The following is a 24043-nucleotide window of genomic DNA, read 5'->3' as shown; positions in this document are numbered from 1 at the left end:
GTGGACAGAAACATAGGAGAAAAACTGAACATGTAATGTCCTTTCCTTTGGATGACACACAGTGGAAAAAGTGCTTGATTCTGGAGTGTCACCAGCGAGCAGTGCTGCATGGCTGTCCCTTGAGATAGCACTTGAAAAGTAGTGTACTGGATTGAGCCACAGAGAGGGCCTCGGAGAGGGCAGACACCACATTACAAGAGGTTTCTGAATGACTGGGTGATAGCGGGATGGGGAGAAGAGTAGTGGCAATTAAAAATGTCTGCTTGTGAGAGGAAAGGGGTGGTAGCTAGTTGGATCAAGAAAGGCATGAAGGCCCTAGCTGGTTTGGCTCAGTGGATAGAGCGTTGGCCTGTGGACTGAAGGGTCCCAGGTTCGATTCCAGCCAAGGGCACATGCCTGGGTTGCGGGCTCGATCCCCAGTAGGGGATGTGCTGGAGGCAGCCAATCAATGATTCTCATCATTGATGTTTCTCTCTCTCTCTCTCCCCCTCTCTCTCTCTGAAATCAATAAAGAAATATATATTTTTTTTAAAGAAAGGCATGAAGATATTTTTTTCTCCTTTTTTCTTTTTAAGATCAGAGAGACTTGGAGCATGTTTTAATATTGATGAAGAGAGGCAGTAGAGAGAAGAGGTTGAAAATACAAGAGCCCGGCCGACGCGGCTCAGTGGTTGAGCTTTGATCAGAAGGTCACGTTTCGATTCTGGTCAGGGCACATGCCCAGGTTGCAAGCTCAATCCCTGGTTGGGGGACGGGATGTGCAGGATGCAGCTGATCAATGATCCTCTCTCGTCATTTATGTTCCTCTCTCTCTTTCCTCCTCCCTCTCTCTCCCCCTCTCCCTCCCCCTCTCCATCTCCCTCTCCCATCCCTCTCCCTCTCCCTCCCTCTCCCTTCCTCTCTGAAATCAATAACACACACACACATGAAAATACAAGAGAGGAGAGAGAATTTCTGAAATGAAATCCTTAAAGGGAGACTGATGGGCTCCAGACACAGGAGGAAGACAGGCAAGAAACGGGCCATTATAGTTAACTTAGAAGGGTGAGGGATGTGAAAGTTAAGGGCACTGGATGAATTCTGGGCTTTTCAGGACTGCAAAATTGTTGGTAGGTTAGGGATGGTGGTGGAAAGGGAGGAATTGAGACCGCTTTCAGATATTTTAAATGATGCTTTTGACTCTGAAAAGAATTTTAAGAAGAAAAGTGGGTAGCTGTACTGTATAGATTAGTGAGAGTTGGGGGGAAGGTGGTGCACATGGGAACAGGATCTTGTTGCATTTGAACTCTTGTCTGAGCCAGGTTGTAGATATGCTCAGCATTGGACTCTCAGGTTTCCTTAGGATTGAATCACTAATTGCAATGAAGCAGACTCAGTCTGCATCCCTTAATATTCAGCATTCAGAGAAAGCCTAAAGGCATCTTTCTGTTCAAAATTTCACTGAAATTAGTTCCCACCACCCTATCACATGCTCTTACTAACATAGTCCTGTTGGGATGTGTATGTGTGGTCTGATTTTGTCTAATGCTCTCCAATTTTTGCTTCATCTAAAACCGTTGAATCGCCATAATTAACTACTGCTTGAAAGCTGAAAGGTAAGGCCCTGTGTCACCTTTTACAGTCCTGGGAGTGGGGGGGAAGTGCAGTGGGTTCTCCTTCCTTCCCAACACAGGCCTTCCCCTCCCATTGCCCTAGGAGTCTGAATTCCCCTGGGTGCCTGAGTGAAGATGAAGGTGAAAGAGATTCTTAAGGATGGTGAAAAGAATTTGAATTTAAGAATAAGAATACCATCTCCACAGTCCCCAGTGCCTCCTCAACCTAAACTGCTAGTCCCCATTGAAATGTGCTGCCGCTTGGTCCGGGTCCCTTATCCCTCCTGTGTCATCGAATGTGGTTGGGATAAGGAGAGGCTCCTCTCCTCTGCAACAGTGTAGATTGCACCCCGCCTCCTGCTGTTAGGGCAAATACAAAGGACAAGAGTAGAGGGGCTTTGGGCCAGGAAGGAAGGGCTGTAACTCACACCTTGTAGCTGAAACCCCTCCCACAGTCTGGTTCTGCAGGCAGGTCTGGGAAATGATCTCCGCTGTGCTGGAAGGTAGGAGATACGCTGAAAGCCGAGGCACCAGTAGTCACCTGGCACTCTCCTATGTTGTCACTCAGCTCTCCTTGTCATGGAGTTTTTAAGCAGAATGGAACCCGATAGGAGTGTTAGGGTACCATTTCTCCCTCACAGTGGGGGAGAAAATTCCACAGGATAGCCTAGTGTCTCAGGACAGCACAGTGGCCCACTCTTAAGTGCATGGTGCCAGAGGTCAGATAATGGAAAGTTCAGTGAATTCTTTGCTTTGGTGTGTTTCACTTTCCTTGTTGGTAAAGTGGGACTTGAGTCTCTGAATGGGTGATGGGGGTAATTTGACGAGAAGATCACAGAATATACTGAAGGAGTCTTTGGAAGCATGTTTTGTGGGTGAACTTTAGGAAATGAGCCTGCCAGGCACAGATCCAGGGCAGTGGGCACACACTCAGGCTATTTGGGTCCTGCTGCTTACAGAGTAGACTGATATAATAATACTTGCCTCACAGGATTGTCATGAGGATGCAATTAGATGATGCATGTGAAAGTGCTTGGTGCAAAGCTGAATCTCAATAGTGCTATTTTTGGATGTGTCCTAAACAGATGCTATAAAGGAGCTGGAAGATGTGAAGGTCTGATTGAGAGTTGGCCATGTAGCCTTAATGCCACGAAGCATTATAATGTGTGTATGTTTCTTTCTCCTTATATTCAGGTTATATTTGTGTTATTACCAGAGCTATTTTTCAGACTGCTGTCCAGGGTGGTGATGCTAGGCATATGTGCCTATGCCTGTTCCCAGGTGGATGCAGGCCTTGATAAACTTCTCATAACCATGATTAATTGGGCTAATTATTATAATTCACTTTCCTTAACTTGCTCTTTGAATTTGTATCTGTGCATCATGTGTTTATATTGCCCTTAAACTCAAGCATAATTGTTAACATATATTTTAAAATAATCTTCTGTTAAAAGCTAATGCACCTTTCTATGGTTGGTGGGGTTGTCAGTCATTGAATATATTTTCTGAATGGAAAGAATTTTTCCATTTTAATCCCAGCAAGTCACTGGAGAGAGAGGTTGGGCTAGAGCTGTGGTCTGAGGGAATCTGGGAGAGTACATGGGGGCTCTTCTAGACCAGATTACTCCCTCTCAAGGCATTATCATTCTTTATTTTGTTCCTGCTTGGGTTCTGCCATCACACCAAACAGGCATTGGTACACTTCACTGCCCTGACCATGATTGCAGGGGTGAAAAAAAATTTCCAGGAAATTAGTCAGGATTACAGTAAGCATAGAAACAAATTAATGCAAAAAATCCACAATGAGCAAAGATAGGATCAGTGACAGTGCTGTGCCCAGCTGGATTGGAGCCTGAGGCAAAGGGAAAAATCAATATTGATTCTGACTTTATTTAAAACTTTAAAATTTGTTATCATGGATTTTTTTGCATTGATTTTCATTTGAAAATATGCTGAAATATTATTTATCTTTATTACAGCTTTTTTTGTTTTGTTTTGGTATTCCCTCAAATTTGGAGTTCCTGGCAAATGCCTCATTACCCTCACCCTAGTTCCAGCCCTGGTTTTACACCAAAGGCAGAGGAAATGTTCTCTGCACAGAATTGACTGTGTTGGTCAGTGCTGTTGTGCTTCTGGGTCCTTTTTGGAGACGTGCTTTCTTAATACCCCTCCCCAGATTTGGAGGGCAGATTTTTATTTAAAAACAAACAACTAAAAGAGTTGCTTTAATAATTTAGGAAAGATAATATATAGTTATTACAGAAAACTTGGAAAATAGAGAAAAGGGTAAGGAAGAAAACTCATTGTATAATCCCATCATCCACAGGTAACTCAGTCTTAGAAAACTTTTTTGATTGTTTCAGTCACGGCATTTTGTATTTTCTTCTAGTCTGTTTGCTACACATGTGCATTATTACATAGCTGTGTTCTTAATAAATTTAGAGCTTTGTGTCTTGTCATTCAATATATTTATGCATTTTAACATATTCAAATATTAAATGTTTAATGGCTACATAATGTTCTGTTGTATGAACAAACTTATTTTTAAAATCTTTTCTTATTAGACATTTAGTGATTTATATTTTTCCCTACAGTTTTTTTATCTCAAGCATTTTTTTTTGCATATTTTGTGAATATTTCAGATTATTTCCTTAAGATAGATTCCCAGAAGTGAACATTTTACATCAAGGTTCTTTTGGGCTTTTTATACATATGTCTATGTTGCTTTCCAGGCACATGCCAGCTGACATTCCTACCAGACCTATGACTGCCTGACGGACTGCTTGCTGATACAGCTTAGGGAATACTCAGCTCTCATTCCTTTCCCTCTCCTCAACTTTATTTGAGTAGTACTGGATACTTAGGTGGAATTGTCCTTCTCCTACTTCAGGTAGGGTGGGGTTCTCTGTTTTTCAGATCTACTTCCCTTCCTTGTTTGGCATAAATCTCTTAGAACCCTATGACATCTTGGTTTCTCTTGGTGCCTTGTCTTGGCTGCTGAGTGAGTGAGCACTTTCCTGATTAAGCTTTAGATATTTCCCCCTAGATTTCTGGCTGTTCTGTAGCCTCTTTCTTCAACCCTTTGTTGACAACCCCACCCTCTCCCCAAGACTCTGGTTATTGGAAGACTCACCTTTCTTCCTAACCCATAATTGTCTGTTCTGTTTTGGTTGTTACTCATTTATTATAAAGCTAGTTGATGAGCTTATACTCATTTGGTGTCTAGGCTTATACTCATTTGGTGTCTCTGCTTCAGTGAAGCTTGGTTCCTTTATGCCTGTTTGGCGCCTGAGTCAAGTCTGATCTCATCTGTGTTCAAGAGGGCTTGGGAGTAGGCCATCCTTGGAGCTTTACTACATCACTGTAATTCCCACTGTGAGCCAGAAACTGACTCCACAATTCTGCTTCTCTTCCTGTTTCCCAGCCCCCACTTTAAAAATTTATATATATATATAAATTGTTGTTGATTTCAGAGAGGAAGGGAGAGGGAGAGAGAGATAGAAACATCAATGATGAGAGAGAATCATTGATCAGCTGCCTCCTGCATGCCCCACACTAGGAATCAAGCCCGCAACAGTGGCATGTGCCCTGACTAGGAATCGAACTGCGACCTCCTGGTTCATAGGCTGATGCTCAACCACTGGGCCATGCTGGCCGGGCCCAGCCCCCACTTTTTTGAGGCACCCATTGAGTTTCTGTTCCCCACCCCTGAGGAATGTCTTAATCTCTCGGGTCTTCCATGGAGCAGAGTGGAAGGACAACATGAACAGTGATGCCTGGGTAGATCTCTCTACTGTGCAGACAGCAGTTTCTCATGGGTTTGGGACTAGAGTGAGATACTCACTTCAAGTGCAGAATTTAAGGGGGCACCCCAAAACTTAGTGATCAATATAAATAATATTGCATGCACTATGTAAAAATAAAAGTGAGTGCAAGAAACCATGATGAACAAAACATCAGAATTTAAAATAATGTCAGGATCACTTTAACAGCTCTGTGCCCAGCCATACTGCAGCCTGAGTCAAAAGGAAAAATCAGTACTACTGACTTTGTCTTTTTGTGCCCATGGCAAGGGCCTCACTCTGTACACCATAGTCTTGACCTTGGGTTTACACCAAAGGCATAAGAAGTTTTCCCCACGTGTACTTCAGTGGATTGGTTGTTGCTGTTATGCTCCTGGTCCTTTTGGAGACTTGCCTTCCTGGCAAGTCCATGGCTGAGTTCATTTTTCACTCGAACTGTTCCCTCCCATTTGAGGACTAAAACCTCTTCTTTATGATTACGTTCTGATAATCCCAGGTAAAACTATCTTCACGACATTCCTGAGGAAATGAGTGCTGGGGATTTTGTCTTCCCCATTCCCTAATCCTGATCTATGAGTTCAAGAAACACTGCAATGCAGACTTTGTCCCCTGTTCAAGTTCCTTGTGACTCTACTTTCCCAAGTTGATTTTTGACCACTCTCTCATGTAGATCTTTATATAGTAATGCAGGTTCTATTTTAATGTAAACCTAGTTTCTTAACTTAAAAATTCTCACTCTTCGAGTGCAATTTTTAATACTCTGTTTTAACACCGTGTTCTAGGTACTTTCTGTTAAAAGAGCCTATAACGGTTAGAATTATTAGAATCAAAGCATCTGTATTCTATAAACATATTGGTACAAAGTGTCTTAGAATTATTGGGTGCAAAGAACAGAAATTTAATTCAGATTAGAGTAAGTACAAAGGAATTTGTTGGATGAATACAGGGGAATTTTCCAGAACCCAACAGCAGGAAGTGAAGCTGGATTTTGTGAGAATTGGAAAGTTATCAGGTGGCTCTTCTGTCTGTCTTTCCTTGGAGCCTCATAGTCTCGGATTACAGCTTCTTCCAGTGTCTACCCCATTCTCTTGCCTTTTTGGAGAACACTCTTCTCTGCTTATTTGTGAGCATGCACGTGACTGACAGTAGCCACCAGCCTAGCCTACTTGGCTGTGCAACACCATCTGATTATAGTTCCTAAGGTTGTCACTTGGATTCTCAATGGAGAATGTGTGGCGGTTGCCCATTCCTGGTCCAGCTAGCAGTGGCGAGGAGAAAGGGGTCACTTTATAACATTATCTAATCATTATTTCAGTGTGGGGTGAAGGATATGGTAAATTAGACCAATATGTTTCCTACAATAAATAAAAATAAAATAAAATCTTTGTCCTCTGAGATAATATACTCCTAGTGAGAAAGACTGGTATTCAAACAAGTGAGATATAATCAGAGTAAGAAAGTAGTGTGGAGATGGGCATTCTGTAGGTGAAAGTTCACATTGCAGTTCTGGTTTGAGCTGCACTTGGACTTAACAGTTACAAGTTTACTAATTAAAGAGATAGTAGGCATTCTAGATAGAGAATGTAAGCAAAACACACTGGAGGGTGCTGTCCTGGCACTCAGTTCAATGTGGGCTCCAGGTTACGATGTACCTTGCATGCCAAATTAGGTTGGGATTTTATATTCTAGGTCAGCGGTTCTCAACCTGTGGGTCGCGACTCCTTTGGGAGTCAAACGACCCTTTTACAGGGGTCGCCTAAGACCATCGAAAAGCACATATATAATTACATATTGTTTTTGTGATTAATCACTATGCTTTAATTATGTTCAATTTGTAACAATGAAATTGGGGGTCACCACAACATGAGGAAGTGTATTAAAGGGTCGCGGCATTAGGAAGGTTGAGAACCACTGTTCTAGGTGGTTGAGAGCTAGAGAATTATAAGCAGGGAAACAACATTATTAGCTATTAATCATCTACCATGTACCAAGTACTGTGCTAGCCCTGAGGATTCCAAGAGAAATAAGAAGCTCTTCTTGTCATTTTAATTTTCTTTGGGGACTCATTTTTCAAGTGTTCCACCTAAAAAACAAAGTAGGATGTTGTCCTTAAGGTTTCACAGTATTTAAAGTCTTTAAACTGGCATTTAATGACAAATATGAAAGTATCATAAAGTATACAGGATGTCCCAAAAAATGTATATACATTGTAATAACTGATAGCTCAATTTTGAAAATGAAATGTATTTTAATAAACACTGCCTTTATAATTATTCAAAGTGTGTGTATATACTTTTGGGATACCCTATATATGATATATTTTATATAAAATACTTTTTAAAGTATCATATATTATAAAGTATTATGATAACAACAATTGTCATGTCTACCAGGGCAGAAAAGAGTAGTCCGTCCCCCCCCCCCCCCCCCCCCCCCTTGCCGAAACCGGTTTGGCTCAGTGGATAGAGCGTCGGCCTGCGGACTGAAAGGTCCCAGGTTCGATTCCGGTCAGGGGCATGTACCTGGGTTGCGGGCACATCCCCAGTAGGAGATGTGCAGGAGGCAGCTGGTCGATGTTTCTCTCTCATCGATGTTTCTAACTCTCTATCTCTCTCTCCCTTCCTCTCTGTAAAAAAATCAATAAAATATATTTAAAAAAAAAAAAGAGTAGTTCCCCCTTTGATTTAGCCTATTAGGTGGAGAGATTAGCATATCACAGATAAGTCATAATGCATTATTATAAGTGTAATAATAGAGGAACTGGCTAGATTTGTACCATAATATGAAAGCCTGGGGGTGATTGTCAGGGAAAGAGTACACTTCACAGAAGAGGCATTATTTTAACAATTTTAAACTCCTTTTATCAAGCAGAAGACTGGGACAAGAAATTGTAGTCAGAGGGAATAGTGTGCATAAATCTCCTGAATGTAAAGCAGCAAAAAGGTTCAAGTTCTGAAAGCTTGGTGGGAGAGGAAGAGAGAGCATTAGGAGATGGATTTGGGCCAGGACGGGGCAGTATTCAGATTCTAAAGGGTCTAGAATTGTCATACGTTGTTGATGGGAGTATAAAGTGAACCACTTTGGAGAAAGGTCTGGAAATTTCTTATAAAATTAAATATACACCTACCCAGTGGCCCAGCACTTATAACCTGGTGTATTAGGTATTTACCCAAGAGAAATGAAAACGTGTGTTACAAAAAGACTTGTACAAGAATGCCCATAGAACTTTTTTCATAATAGCTCCAAGTTTGAAATAACCCAAATGCCTGAAAGGATAAACAGATTTATTTAAATAATGAAATATTAGTAACAAACTACCATATGTACTCAACAATGTAAACAATTATGATGAGTAAAAGATCCTTACATTTCAAAGTACATACTGTATGATTCCATTTATATGAAGTTCTAAAGCTGGCAAAACTAGTAATAGATGAAAAAACTTAAAACAGTGCTTGCCTCTAATATGAGGGTGGGATTGTCTGGAAAGGACCATGAGGGAACTTTCTGTGTGATGGAAAGGCTTTATGTTTTGATAAAGGTTTGGGTTACTTGAAGGTATGTATTTATCAAAACTTATCCATGGTGCCCTGGCTGGTTTGTTCAGTGGTTAGAGCCCTCAGACTGAAGGATTGCAGGTTCGATTCCCAGTCAAGGTTGCAGGTTCTGCAGCCCTGGTAGGAGCGTGTGCAATAGGAAACCAATCGTGTGTCTCTCTCACATCAATGTTTCTCTCTCTCTCTCTCTCTCTCTCTCTCTCTCTCTCTCTCCCCCTCCCCCCCCTTCTCTCTCTTCCTCCCTTCCTTCCTCCCTCCCTCCCTCCCAGCTTCCATCCACGCTCTCTGGAAATCAATGGAAAAAGTATCCTCCTGTGAGGATTAAAAAAAAAACCACCAAAAAACTTATCCATAGTGAGTGAACACATAATACAGTTGATGTATTATAGACTTGTACACCTGAAACCTATATAATTTTATTAACAAATAGCACCCCAATACATTCAGTTAAAAAACCTCTTCCAGCAATATACTTAAGGTTTGTACATTTCACTATAAATAGAATTTATTTCTACCCTTCTCCCCAAAAGAACCATGAACTCTGAACACTGATTAAAGATAGTGCATGCTGAAGAATTAGGGTGAAGTCCACTGAGGTCTATAGCTTACTTGGAAATGCATAAAAAATAAGATGAGTTGATGTTTACATGGATGATAAATATGTGATAAAACAAGTCTGACAAATGTTAACAATTGTAAACTTAGGTGGTGGGTATATGGATGTTTGCAGTATGATCTTTTCAATGTTACTGTGTGTTTGAAATTTTTCATAACAAAGTGGGGAAAAATAAATGTTCTTATGCATTGCTGTGTTAAGGAATTTGATTTTTTTCTGGCTTTGGGGAACCAATGAATGTTTTTAAGAGTAGTTATTAGATACGAATTTTAGAAGAGAAAGGATCTAAGACATGGAAAGTTAGGACTCTATTTTAGTTTTTCTGGTAAGAAAAGAGGAGAGTTTGAAGGAGCATCAGGGATGGTGTAGAAGGGATGGATTCTGGAGAGGTTTAGGGCATAGAATTATGAAGACTCAGTGAAATCACCTTGGGTGATGGCAGGATTTGGGATGGGGGAGAGATTTTGAACTGGTGCGCAAGTACTGGGTGAGGGACCATGACCTAGGGGTTGGTCAATGATGGTGATAGGTAGTACAATCAGATATCCTGAACCTCAGAGGAAAGACTTTAGCATGAAGTTAAATTGGAATGCTCTGGAATTAACAATTGGGAACTGAGAAAATGTTTTGATCTTATTGCAAAAGCAGTAAGTCAGAAAACGAAGTTAGCTTTGAAGCATGAGTTCTCTTCCTGCATTTCAGGATGAGAACTCAACTTATCTGACAACTAGGAGGGTTTCGGCAGATTAGGAAAGCAGTTGTGTTCAGAGACCAGTTCTAACAAAACCTAAACTGTTGGAAACTTATATACCTTTGGTGCCAGTGCATATCTTATTAGGACAGAAGACACAGCTTTTAATGGGGCTGCTAAGCTCAAATCACCACACTAGTAAATGTTCTTTTTGGAACAGGATGCTCTTTCTGGAACACAGCTAGTTGACCTGATCTTATTGCAAAAGCAGTAAGTGTAGAAAATGAAGTAAGCTTTGTTTAATGTCTTATGACATTAAAGTGGAGTGCTCTGGAATTAAAAGTTGAGAGTCAAGAGAATGCCAGCCAAGCTTTGGCTTTGTTAAAACCCCAGTTCTCCTTGGGAGAACGTGGACCAGTAACACACATCGAGTCTTGGTGGAAATGATTAGAGCCAGAGCTTGGGTGTCTGCGGTGGGGGGCTGACGTCTGGGCATGGATGCCACACCCTCTGGCTGACCTCAGCTGTTCTATTTGTGTGCACACCACTTATTAGAAGATTGCTGGCACCGGGGCTTAGGGGGCTGAGATAGTCTATGTCCAAGAGACTCTCCACTCCTTCAGGTGAGGGATTGATGCAGGATTGAGCATTGCGGTGTTTGATTTCTTTTCCTTCTCAACTGAAGAGTGTTTTTATATCCAGCTCAAGTGTTATTTTTAAAAGAAGGGATTGCACATAGGACAAGTGGCACTCTGTGACAGCACAGAGATTTCTGTAAAGCTCTCCATAAAGCTGTACCTTGCACATATTGTCCCAGGATGTCGTCCAGTGGGCTCCAGTCTCACGCAGCTCTCACTGTGCTGGGTTTTTCTCTGAAGGGTAGACTACCATATCATGGAGGGCCCTTCTCACAAAATATGTCACTTCTGTCCCAAACTAGATTCTAACCTTCTGAAAGGCTGAGACTATGTAGTGTTTTGTTTTGGCTTAAAAAAAATTTTTTTTATTGATTTGAGAGAGAGAGAAGGAGGGAGGGAGGAAAGGAAGGGGGGGAGAGAGAAGGAGAGAGAGAGATAACTGGTGGGGGGGGGGGGGCGGGGGAGATTGATCAGCTGCCTCCCAAACACACCCCGACCAGGGATCAAACCTGTAACCTGGGTATCTGCACTGAACAGGAATCAAACCAGCAATCTTTCAGTGCATGGGATGATGCTCAACCAACTGAGCCACACTGGCCAGAGCTGTATAGTGTTTTTTGTTATTTTGTTTTTTGGCTTGTTTTTTGGGGGTATTTTTTATATAGTACTAGGCACATACACTGTGTAACAAACACTTGAGTGCCTTTCTTAGTAGGCACTGTGCTGGATGACAGAGGCCACAGTGAGTTAGTCATTGTCCTTATCCTTGTGCAGTTTACAGGGTTTAGGGAAATAAGGCACCAAACTAGGGATTACCCACCTAAATATTGAATATACTCCTGAGATGCCCTGAAGGAAACATATCCGGTGCTGTGTATAACAAGGGAATAGGAGAGGAGATGGTCAGTCCAAGAATGAGGTGAATAGGGCAAAGGGAGAAGCGTGCACAAAAATCCTTTGGAAGGGTGGACTATAAGCAACATTGAGGAAGAAAGATGATGATTGTGGCTGGAACAGAGTGAGTTGTGAAAAGCTGTTGTGTTTGAATGACGCTGGAGAGAGAGATCACACCCTGTCACATAAAGTCTTGCTTGCCATCATCAGCATTTGGAGCTTTATTCTGAGAGGGGCGAGAAGCCACTAAGGAGTTTCAAATAGGGGGATGATACACAGTTTCTGTTTTTAAAAGATCACCCTAGCTACAGAGAATAGAAAATGGCTTAGTCTGACGTGGGGAAGCTACTCAGTGAATTTAAGTGAACAAAGATTATGGCCCTGCTGATGTCTGTGATCATTTCTCTCTTTATTTGCCAGAAAGTTACTCCCATGGTAACGGTACAGGCAATGTGGGCCAGGGAGCTCTGGGAAAGGCCCTCTTTTGGTGGGTCTTAGCTGTTGACAGGCCAGGCCCAATTTGCAGTGGTTCTATGGGCAGTAATTCACAAGCTTTTGGTGTGTGTGAGCCAACTCGATTTCTTGAAACTCTAACCTTTTGTTCCAGGCAGGCAGGTGACTTCCCTGAAAATGTCTTTTTTTTTTTTAAATACTCTTGCCCAACACCTTGAACTGGAAATGCTCCCCAGTTATTACCATCCTGGAAAGGAAGAACCAATTGCCCATGTTCAGTCTGGGCTGTGGCCTTCATTGGATTTCATTGGTGCTTCTGTTCCACTGCCAGAGTTTGCCAGTCTCTGGCTTGTGCCCACAGCTCCTGATGGGAAGAGAGGAAGTTGAATACCTCAAGTCATCCCCCATCTGGGTGTTCAAGGACTGCTTTACATGCTCCCCAGAAGGAGCTGGCACATGATGATTTTTAATTTGAGGCAAGTGTGGAGAGATGAATGTTAAAAAACAAACCCCAAGTTCCCACTGCGATGAATGCTTCAGATTGACCTTTTCTCCTGTGAAATCTTTGCTTTGCTCCTTGCCATCTGTTCTGAAGTTTGGAAAATTTTTGTTTCTTCTGAAACTTTTGGCAGTGTCTTCAATATGAATATATTGTAGGTGGGTGTTTGTAAGCCTCTTGGTTGTCACTGCCTATGGGAGTTCACAGACACTGCAGACAGTGCGCTCAAGTTCTCACTGTGCAGAGGACTCTCTTCCACCTGGTCAGCTAGAGAGGTGAAGCTTTGGTCAGCCTCCCTTGCCATTCACTGTGTCTTAGCTCTTACCTTCCCTGGGAGTGGAGATGTTCCTGCATGGTGTGCTGCTATGGGAGGGGATGGCAGTAGGAGAGAGTGGACCAAGATGAGAGCCAGGAATTGGTGAGTCTGGATTTGAGCCCTGGTCCTGCCACAACGTGGCAATACGCAGGAGGCCACTGAGGCTTTCGCTGTGCCTCAGTTTCCCAATACAGTGGAGATGGTAATACATGCCCTGCTTACTTCACAAGGTTCCCATAAAGATTGGAGCAGGGCTGTCTAGTACAGTCCTAGCATAGAAATAGACAACAGATTTTTTGAAAGTTTGTTGCCTGGATTTAAAAATCAGGAGGTTTTACCTAAAAATTCAGCTTCTCCTGGAAATCAAAAAACAGGGCAACCCTCGGCCCAAATTCCACCCTGGCCAAAATTGACTGATTTTGACGAATGGCTCCCCATGAGCTAAGGTGTGCACATCTGGTTTGCGCCCTCCCCAATGCTCCCTGGTCAGTGAGTCCATGTCACCAGACTCCCTGCATATATTGTGTTATACCTGGACTGTGTCCCTCCTTTAGATGATCTGTCTGGCTATAGGCATTTGGGTTTTTGCCCTTAATCTCAAGAAGATATTCCACATTGAGAACTTTATGATAAGTGTCATACAAATACAAAGGATTTTTGGGGAGTAGGAGCGCAGGTAAGGAGGGAATACCTAGATTCATCACACGTCTCCTATGTGCTCAGTGCTTTGCTTATCATGTAATCCTCCAAAAGCTGAGCTAGATCTCAGTGGCCTTTTATTGTGAGAGGACAGGGCCTCAGAGAGCTTGTGGCTTGCCTGAACCTGTGGACTCTAAAGGAATCCTACATAGTCTCAATGTAAAAGGGATGTATTGCCACAGCCCACCCTTCCCAGAAGCTGCCTCCACACATGTATATCTGCAGGAGGTGTGTGATAATGGCTGTTTGCATGACTTGCAGTGGTGTAGTCCTTTTTTCTTTAAAATACTTTTATATAGCGCTGCAGACTATTCTTTGTGTACTTTTTTCTTCTTCTTTAAAGAGGTGTTGTCTTCCCCTTTTTGTCCTAGCATCTTTTTCAGAATTAATATTAAACAGATAAAAGGCAGCTGTGTGCAGAGCCCTATCCTTAAGTGGGGACATTTTTTCATCATGGAGGCAGTGAAGTACATACCTCCTGTAATCCTAGGGCTCTGAGGAACCGAGTTTTAAAAGCAATAATTTAGTCTTAATTTCTGCAGTTGAGGAATTAGAGGCCAAAGAGAGCCATAATTTGTCCAGTGTTGCCCCTTCTTTTATATCATCCAGGTAAATTGTACTTTAACGGGTTCTCCATCTGATTGTTTAGAAAAACCTCAGAATGCTTTTTTATTTTATGTTCATTTCTCCTCCTGTGATTCAAAGAGAAACTGCATTAAGTAAATATCGTTCACTGGGTTAAACCTTATTCTAAAAGAGAAACAAAGTGGAAGATGGGGGCCAGATTATGGGTCTGGCTGTTTTCTCTCATTTTAGTATCTTCTCCCTTCTTTGGTTGGTTTTTCCTTTTATCTCAGATAAGTGAAAGCCATTCCTAAAGCTGTAGATGGGGCTGATGTTAGCAAAGGAAGTTTTCTTTAACCTGCTAGAAATAAGCAGGCAGCAGATTTTAATGCCTAGAATCTAGGCCCAATTTTAAAATATCCACCAAAACTTCTTTGGCAGCAAATCCAGAAACCCTGCCTCAGCACCATGATGGGCTTCTTTGTCTCATGGTCTAATCATTCTCTTTGTCTTCCCAGCTGTTTCTCATCTCTGTGCACATTGCTACTCAGATAATCAGTTTGCTGTTTTTCTTTCCTTCCTGTTCACCTCACTTCCCCCATCCCTCACTCTTCCTTGCTACTAATAAGTGGAAGTCACTGATGTCTTGATTCCTTCGGAACTGCTCCTGGGGTCTGGTACCATCTAGCATGCACCAGTGTTTGAGACCAAGCCAGGAGAGGTACTACACGTAGTCCTTCAAAAGCCCCATTGCTGATATGGTATTGAATATCATGAGCAGGCTCCTGAGGAGGTTTTGTTTTAAAAGGTTCAGTCATGGTAATGATGCTGATGACCATGATCTCTTGATGTCAGAGTTGGAAGAGATTTTAGAGATTATAATCGCCCCCCTCTGTGTATTACAAATTCTCACTTGCATTCTTCTGTTAGGAGAGAAGGAGGCACTTCTGTCATCTTTGCTTGAGAGGGAGAAGTCCAGACGATCTCAGTAATTTCATTGGTGACTCCCATGACCCGATGCTTATTAAAGCCTTTTATCACAAAAATGGTGGGAGCAGCTAATACTAGGAATTTAAATGATGAAGGATCTATGACAAAATGCAACTTAAAACCACAAAGAAATATCACAAGAATGGCTCAAATAAAAAGGCCGACAGTATCAAGAGTTGGTGAGGATATGGAACAACCCAAACTCTCACATGTGGCAGTTGGGAATGTGAAATGGTACTACCACTGTGGAGAACATTTTATTTATAGTAATCACCAAAAGCTAAAAATAATTCAAATGTACTTCAACAGGTGAACGGATAAACTAATTGTGGAAAATCTATACAATGGAATACTAATCTGTAGTTTAAAAAACTAAAATACTGACACATGTAACAATGAAGATGAATTTAAGAAGTATTTATGCTGAAAGACGCCAGACACAGGAGTGCATACTGTATGGTTCCATGTATTCTAGAGCAAGCAAAATTAATCTGTAGAACAGAAAGCAGGTCAGAAGTTATATGAGACTAGAGCAGTGATGGCGAACCTATGACACGTGTGTCAGAGGTGACATGCGAACTCATTTTTTTGGTTGATTTTTCTTTGTTAAATGGCATTTAAATATATAAAATAAATATCAAAAATATAAATCTTTGTTTTACTATGGTTGCAAATATCAAAAATTTTCTATATGTGACATGGCACCAGAGTTAAGTTATGGTTTTTCAAAATGCTGACACGCCGAGCTCAAAAGGTTCGCCATCACTGGACTAGAGGCCCAGTGCACGAATTCATGCACCAATAGGTCCCTCGGCCTGGCCTGTGGGATCGGGCCGAAACCAGCTCTCTGATATCCCCTAAGGGGTCCCGATTGTGAGAGGGCGCAGGCCAGGCCTAGGGACCCTACGGGTGCATGATCGGGGCCAGGGAGAAACACGGCAGGTTGGCCAGCCGGGGGTGGGACCATGGGAGGACTCCAGGGCGTGTCCGGCCCATCTTACCCAGTCCCAATCGGCTGGACCCCTGCAGCAAGCTAACCTACCAGTTGGAGCGCCTGCCCCCTGGTGGTCAGTGCACATTATAGTGAGCAGTTGAATGGCCTTAGCATATCATTAGCATATTACACTTTGATTGAACAGCCAACTGGTTGACCGGACACTTAGCATATTAGGCTTTTATTATACTAGTACTAGTATAGGATGGTGTGAGAAGGAGGGAGTGGATGCCTACAAGGAAGCATGAGGAATTCTTTGCAGTGATGTTTGCAAGCATGTTGTGGAAATGTGTCAAACTGTACACTTAAGAGAGTGCATTGTATCACACATGAAGTTGATTTTAAAAGATGAGGGATCTATTCTGAGCTCTACCATTAACTAACTAGCTCTTTGTGTTCTTGTAAAAGGAGCTTAATCCCTCTACATCTCTTTCCTATTGGGAAAATGGGGACAATAGGTAGCTCACCTACCCCATTTAGTTATTGTGGATTATAAATGAAATCATTTATTTTGAAATGCCTTTAAGAAAGTATAAAGTCATATACAAATGCTGGGTGGGGGTTAGGGGGGAAATTCCATAAACTCCTCTTAAGGGAAGAAAGGCAAGAACTTTGATGACCAATATATGAGCATATATATTTTGGATTGTATTTGCAAGTCATCTTTTAACTCTGTTTAACATTGGTTGTGTCACTTCCCCTCTACCCATCAGTAAAATGACAGGGTTGGACTAGATCAGAGGTAGAAGACTATAGGCTCAGAGACTCTTTAAAGCCTTCCAAATATGTTTTCTTTAGCCTCTGTAGTGTCGGCCTGTCCATCGTTTATTTAAAATGTGGCTAGTTGCCAGTGTTTAAAACTAGAGATTGCACATAAAGTTTTTTTGTTTGTTTGTTTTTCAGTTTATCTTTAGAAGTGAGCAGATATGACAAAACTGAGTCCATATTCCTACATGGCAACAAGTGCCTGAAGTTGTGTAGTAGCTGTTGTTTTTTTGTGGGCCATATGCTTTAGTTTCCCACAGTCTCCACCACACTCTGTAGCCTTTTCTATTCTCTATAGTAACATTAAGAGGAAAGTTCATTCATTTTAGAGTGCTCTCTTTATGTTTAGGACATGATTTTACAGAGGGGAACCAAACAGACAAAATATCTATCATAGTGAGTAGAAAGTACTTATCTACATTATCAAAAATTAGGAGAAAGTTAGACCAAGAGTGCTATATATTTTAGGGAAAGTGGGAGGAAACATGTATCTTTGTGGAAGTAAAAAAAAAAAATTCCCATATATCTCATAGGCAAAAGTGTGTATGTGCCACAGTTATCTTGCCTGTTTTACTTGTTTACCTCACAAAATGGTAAGCAAGTACCTTTTTCCTTTTGTGATTCAATAAATTCATGGATTATCCAAAAAAATTTATTCCAGTAAAATCATGGAGATTATTTCAGTATTTTAGAAAATGCCGGTAGGCAGAGAGAGTGACACAGGCTCTATTGAATGTTAACAGTTCTTACCTCTGTTCAAACCATCCCCACCTCAGCTTAAAATTTTTCCATTTAAACAAGCTCTTGTGATGCAACTCAATCTGAAACGAGCATCTCTATTAACAGTCATATAGCTGCCTTCTTCTGCAGTGGCCTGAACCCTGGTCCATGTGTCCTGGAGACGTATCTTGAGTAATGCTATATCCCCTCTACCTTCTAGGAACTTACATCTCTATTTGGTCAACTCCTCAGTTCATATTGGCCAAGATTTTTCTATTGGCAGTCCTTTCAGGCTTTGATTTTGATCTCACAGTCAAGGAACCGTGATTTATATGCTTCTCACCTGCAAATAGGCCTTTGTATGGGCATAGATGCTTAATAAAATAGTTCTGTTCTATTAGGCATAATGGTTTATTGCTCTGCCTTTAGATTTATGAAGGTCATGGGCTTTGAGAATTTGGGCTGGCTCTTTTCGACCAGTTGTGCTTGCCTAGATTGTGTGGTAGGCATCTGACTGATTTCTTCAGTCTTGGCTGGAAAGGTCATCTTGCTACCTGGTGAAGAAAACTACACTGCCCCCATCTGGTGGCAGTTACATCAAATTGCTGCGTCATTAACTTGATTCTGAAAGGACGGCCTTGTTCTTTAGTGGTGCCATGCATCACAGAACTGCAGGAAATAGCCATTCCTGATTTTTGTTCTGCAGCACTAACGGGGGATTGCACAGTTTTCTCTAAGGTACATGAACTGGAAAGAACATATTTTGGACAATCAGGAGATTGACACTGTTCCAGGTTCTGCCCATAACTAGCCATGGGACTCCTAAGCCTCAATAGGTCCCTCTACCCATAAAGCAAAATGCTTGAACTTAATGTTCTCTACAGGCACTACTGGTATAAAATCTGTAGTTCTGTGATTTTTTTCAAAATTCAAAATATCTATAAAATGAAACACAACTTATACTGTTTACAAAACAGGTATGAATATACATTGAAATTTTATACTTTATACTATCGTTTTCCTTAGTTCTTGATTTTAAGACACATCATGAATTTTAATAGCTTTTTTTGGGGGGGGGGAATAGCACTTTATTAAATGTACATATTTATAATAAGAAAATTTCAGATATTGAAAAATTGTAAAAAATTTGCATCTTAGCATTGACATTTTTGGGGGTGAGTGTGTGATAAGGTCTCTATAAGTGCATGTGAGGGTTAAAAATCTCTTTTTGTAAATACTCAAAATTCTAGAATTACAATTGACAATTGAACAGTGTAAGTGTAATTTAAAGTATTAGGAGAAAATGGAAAATGTTATTAAGTACAAAGATTAAAGAGATGACAGTGGAAATTAAAGATTAATTTGGGTGATTATTGCATAAGTTATATAAATGTCTAAACAAAGGGTTTATACCTGAAACTAATATAAAATTACATGTCACTGTAATTGAAAAATAAGAAAAATATTTAGAAAAAATAAAGATTACTGGGGGCGGGGGGTGTCAAGCGGGGAAAAAGGAGATATATGTAAAACTTTAGACAATAAATAAAGAAAAGATTATGTGGTAAATTTTATGTTTATCTGAATACTGAAGAAGAACACAGTGACAGGAAATATACAAACACTCAGTTTCCAGTAAATCATTATCAAAATACACACTGGCACATTTGAACCCATTAAACAATTTTTAACACGGAATTATGTGTGTATTTTAACATGCAACAGTGCTTTATGATTAAAGCTCTCTTTGGTTGTAAGGAACAGAAACTTACCCAAGCTGACTTAAAAAGGAATAATTATTGTAAAGATGCAACAGGAAATTCTGTGAACATCAACAGACAGGTGCTGAAGTGCAGCTGGGCTTCAGAGGAACTAGAGTGGCAGTCAAGACCCAAGTCCTGTCTCAGGCCTGAGATCTCTATAATCATGATGATTGCTCTACTAATTTTGCATGTGGCTGTTAGCCCCAAACCAATGTCATAACTTCAACTCAGGTTCCCGTACTGATGACTTCCCTCTGCATTCTCCTTCATCCAATTAGTGATTATCTCTGTGCAGTGACTTATTGTTGTTGTTACATAGGCTCAATGCACAGGATAGTTCAAAGTAAATTATGAAGGTACACGAGCAGGCAGATGGCTAAGTGTCCAGTATTGGTTCCGCTATCCCAAACCTTCAACTTTGACCGTCGTGCAGCACCTTATCTATCTATTACCTCTTTTAACAATTACACATAACACTTCATACAGGGTATGGGGAGTGATGACAAGGTTAGGAGTTCTAAGGATTTGTGGAACACTAAGGTGTAACAAATTTAAAGTATTTAAGAATGCTTCAGCTAGTAATTATTGCATTAAAGGGAAAAATAACACTGAACTTCACAGGATTGTAGTTAGAATTAAGAGCTCAAAGTGCCTAGGACAGTAGTTGAAATGTAGTTTTTTCCCTTTCATCTGTTTATCTGTTTATTTGTAGGCTCTTTTGAAGATAGTTACTATTGTTCCTTTCTCCTGAGATTGGTGTTTAGAAACAATTTCTCTGATTTCTGCCACCCGATTGCCTCTGAGTCCTGAGAATCTAAGATTGCCGTCAAAGCCAGGCCAGTGCTAAGAGTAGTTGACAGTGGCATCAGCACCACCAACAGTGACAGAAGCCACCATAGTCATTGACTTTTCCAACATGACTCAGAAGAACTTGTATGTTTGTTTCTCTCACAGGTGGATTTGCTATCGTGTTTCTAGTAAGGACAAGCAACGGAATGAAATGTGCCTTGAAACGCATGTTTGTCAACAATGAGTATGATCTCCAAGTGTGCAAGAGAGAAATCCAGATAATGGTAAGGCTGCCCCTCAGACTTGAGACTGCTTGTGTAAAATGGGGGTGGGAAGAGACTGTGCCCTCTCATTAAGGCAGTGGGGAGAGGGCTGTTCCCTTTCCTGCAGTGGCAGAGAGGCCTCTGCACATCGTGGGAATGAACAGCATTGGGGTGTAGGATGCTGCTCCTGCCTTGGTCACCTTCAGTTGCAGGGTTGAAGAGAAAGGGACCTGTTGAAAGAACAGCTATATTTTTAGGTCAGAGAAATAGTTTTGGAAATTGGAAAAATTTATTTCACAACAGGGTTCCCAAAATTAACTGTGGAGTTTAATCTGGAAACCCTAGCTTTTCAGCAAACCTCTTCTTCTAGTCTTGTCTTCTATCAGTTACCAATCCAGTTTTCAACTCTCTTGAGCTCTTCAGCATTCTGTGACATATCTTTCCACACATTTTTATTTTGTGCATGTAGTTCTTTCCACCTGGAATGCTTCTCTCTTTTTTGGCCTAGGAACCTCTTACTCTGTGATTTCATTTATAAAAAGTCTAAGAACAGGCAAAAGTGATCCTTGGTAATAAAAGTCAGAAAGCAGTTAGCTGGGTGTAAGAAATTGATTAGAAATGGGCATGTGCGAACTTTCTGGGCCATAGAAATGTTTTATACCTTGTTTTGGGTAGTGGTTACACAAGCCTATATAATTGTTGAGCACCTTAAGGTCTGTGCATTTTATTATAGATTAATATGTTTTAAAAAAGAGTTCCTGTCTATTAGAGGTATATGACAAAATATTTATAGATAATATGATGTCTTGAAGTTAATGAGTGGATTTAGAAGAGAAACAAGATTGGCAATGAATTGATTATGATCAAGGCAGAGTGATGGGTATATGTAAGTTTGTTGGAGTTGCCTCTTTCATCTCTGTTTATCATTATACATAAAAAATGTAAATAGTCTTTTAATCCATCATGTTTCCACAGTACTTTTGTTAATGCCAATTATATTGTTTTTTTTTGTTATTTTATAAAAAGTACTGCTATAAGAAAGTAAGTTATTTAAAGTCAGAAACTTTATATTCCAGTGCATTGCTTGACATAGAGTAAATACTTAATAAACTTTGGATGAAATTAATGTATGAGTAATGGTAATAGCAGATGTGCATGTTCATCAAGAGATGATGATTCATTTGTGCTCTGGATTTTAATGCTTTTGTAAAGAGACCTAAAAAGTGGATGAGGATGGCATTGTAGGGATTCCACCAGGCTTCGCCTGCCCAGTTGCCCTTTCTGTGGCTACTTAGATTAACTAGTTGTACTGTAGTTGACTACTGAAGGAACTCAGAATTTTAGAGAGCCTGGTACTACTTTGAATTCCAGAAAGCTGAAACTATTTGGAAAGTAACTGTTGATAGAAATGTGTTGCTGTCATCATTGCAAAACAAATAAGCAAAAAACCCTAAGGCTCATATAAATACAGTCAGGGCCATGAGGATCTGTCCACAAGGCACTAGTGTTCTCCCACTACCTTGCCACACAACTCAAAATGACTGTGCTCACTGTATTTTCCTTTATCCACCTCATAGGTTTTCTGGATGCTTACTACTCCCACCTTGTCCCTTCCTTGCTCAGCTCTCACACTTGATTTCCTGTCTTTGCTTCTGCTATTTTCTCTGCCTGGAATGCCCTTCTCATTCATTTTCTGGTGTTAGCAAAGTAATTCCACTCTTGAACTTTCTCCCACTCATTTATAAACATGTTTGAGGGCTTACTTTGTGCTAAGCAGGCATTGGAGTAGAAGAACTAAGAAGACACAGGCCCCATAGGAGCCCACAAATTAATGGACCTGATTAGGAATTAAATTATGTGAGTTCAAGTTCTGGTCTGGCCAGGTATTAGCTGTGGGAGTTTTGTTTTGAATTTTGTTTATATTTTTAAAAACTTAAATACTTGAGTAGCGTTTGACCACACTACTTAGAATCAGACTCTAAATGTCTTTAAAGATCTATTCAGTAAGTACAGGATTAATTAATGGTAAGACTTGGGAAAAGGAGAGTACATTTGAGTGTAGAAAGTAGAATATCTAGGATTTCTTATGTAGGTAAACCCACAAGGGGTCCAGATACCTTGGCCTTCTATAACTCCAGGACCAGCCCTGGAGTTCTTCCTTTCACTACTACACTGGACTTGACAGTGTTTGTATGCCTGTGAATAACTCCTTGAAGAGAGCTATAAAGGAAATTTAGAGTTATAGAGAAGGAAAAGTAAGGCAAAAGACTCCTTTACAAAGCAACTTTGGGAGAGGGAAATTAAGAAGAAGCTGAAATTTGGTTAAAAGGGTCTGTGCAACCCTAGTGTGATTCTAGAAGTAGGTAGCAATAATGTTGACTCAAATTCAGAAAACATTGAATATTTGAATGGAGGATCAAAAGGGGTTAACATACCTTTTTGGAAATTTACTTTACGCAAATGTAAGCACTGAAAGAATCAGGAATCTGTAGGTTTGATGCTGACATTGCAAGGAAGGGTGGCTTGAGAAATGTAGGGAAATTAGTTATATGTAAAACTCACTTTTACTATTTTGAGGTGAGTGATATTATTGATATGCTATTTAGAATGCTATCTTCTTTGTTTTCTTGCACATGAATATAAAGGTTTTTAGGTATGTATTTAGGAATCGAGACCTCTGTTTTCTTGTAAGGCCTTAAGATTCTTAAGTAGGAATTCTGCTACAGGAATTGTGAAGTTAGGGATAGAATACTGTTCTGTACTACAGGCATCATTAATTAGGATCCAAGATAAACTTGAAATTTGTAACCTATAGGATCTGGGTTGAAGGAAGGGCTGATTTTCAAATGATAGTTTTTGTGTGTGTTTGTGAAAAAAGTTTTTAAGCACTTAAAGCAGTTAAATATGAAAGTTAATAAGCTCACTATTATAAACCACTTTAGATATCTATTTAATAAAGAAGGTCTTCTAATAACATGTTTGTCGGTACTTCATTAATCTTGCTTAGTATTAATTTAAAAATAAAGTTTGAAATGACAACACAATCTCTTTAGACTTATCACTGTTAAAATCATGTAATATAAATTGATCTGATCTATAGTTAACTGAACATTCCCCACACGCTAAAACGCAGGTTTTGACTTACACTCACCATATAGATATTTATCCCAATACCCCAAATGCTAGTTGTAGCCAAGGGCATCAAAGCATCTTCCCCATGTCCTGCCTCTTCCTGAGTAACTAGGAAGTTACTGAGATTGCCTCTCCCCACCCTCCTTACTCCCTCCTTCTTGCCCTCCCCCAATGTGGATTCCATCCCATACCTCTATATACAGTCTATTCTGTAAGCCTGGGACTGGTCCTTTAACTAAAGCCAGGGAAAGCTGGGGAATCTTCTGGCCTGCAGCTGCTGGGAGCTTTATGCCAGTGTACCGTCA

At 40.6% G+C, this 24043-nt stretch overlaps 1 protein-coding gene across 11 annotated transcripts in view; it reads left to right on the top strand.

Annotated features, from left to right (window-relative positions):
• AAK1 (AP2 associated kinase 1) overlaps positions 1-24043 on the top strand; it is a 137474-nt gene that overhangs the window by 44806 nt on the left and 68625 nt on the right. For all 11 annotated transcript variants that reach the window (XM_070429394.1, XM_070429398.1, XM_070429391.1 and 8 more), the window contains exon 3: positions 20509-20627. In XM_070429394.1, coding sequence (XP_070285495.1) covers positions 20509-20627 — 119 coding nt within the window. The remainder of the gene's footprint in view (positions 1-20508; positions 20628-24043) is intronic.

This window comes from Myotis yumanensis, unplaced genomic scaffold (genome assembly GCF_028538775.1).
Source record: "Myotis yumanensis isolate MYYU_CA2020_CCGP unplaced genomic scaffold, mMyoYum1.0.hap1 SCAF_11, whole genome shotgun sequence".
NCBI lineage: Eukaryota > Metazoa > Chordata > Mammalia > Chiroptera > Vespertilionidae > Myotis > Myotis yumanensis.
This window is presented reverse-complemented; position numbering and strand designations above follow the sequence as displayed.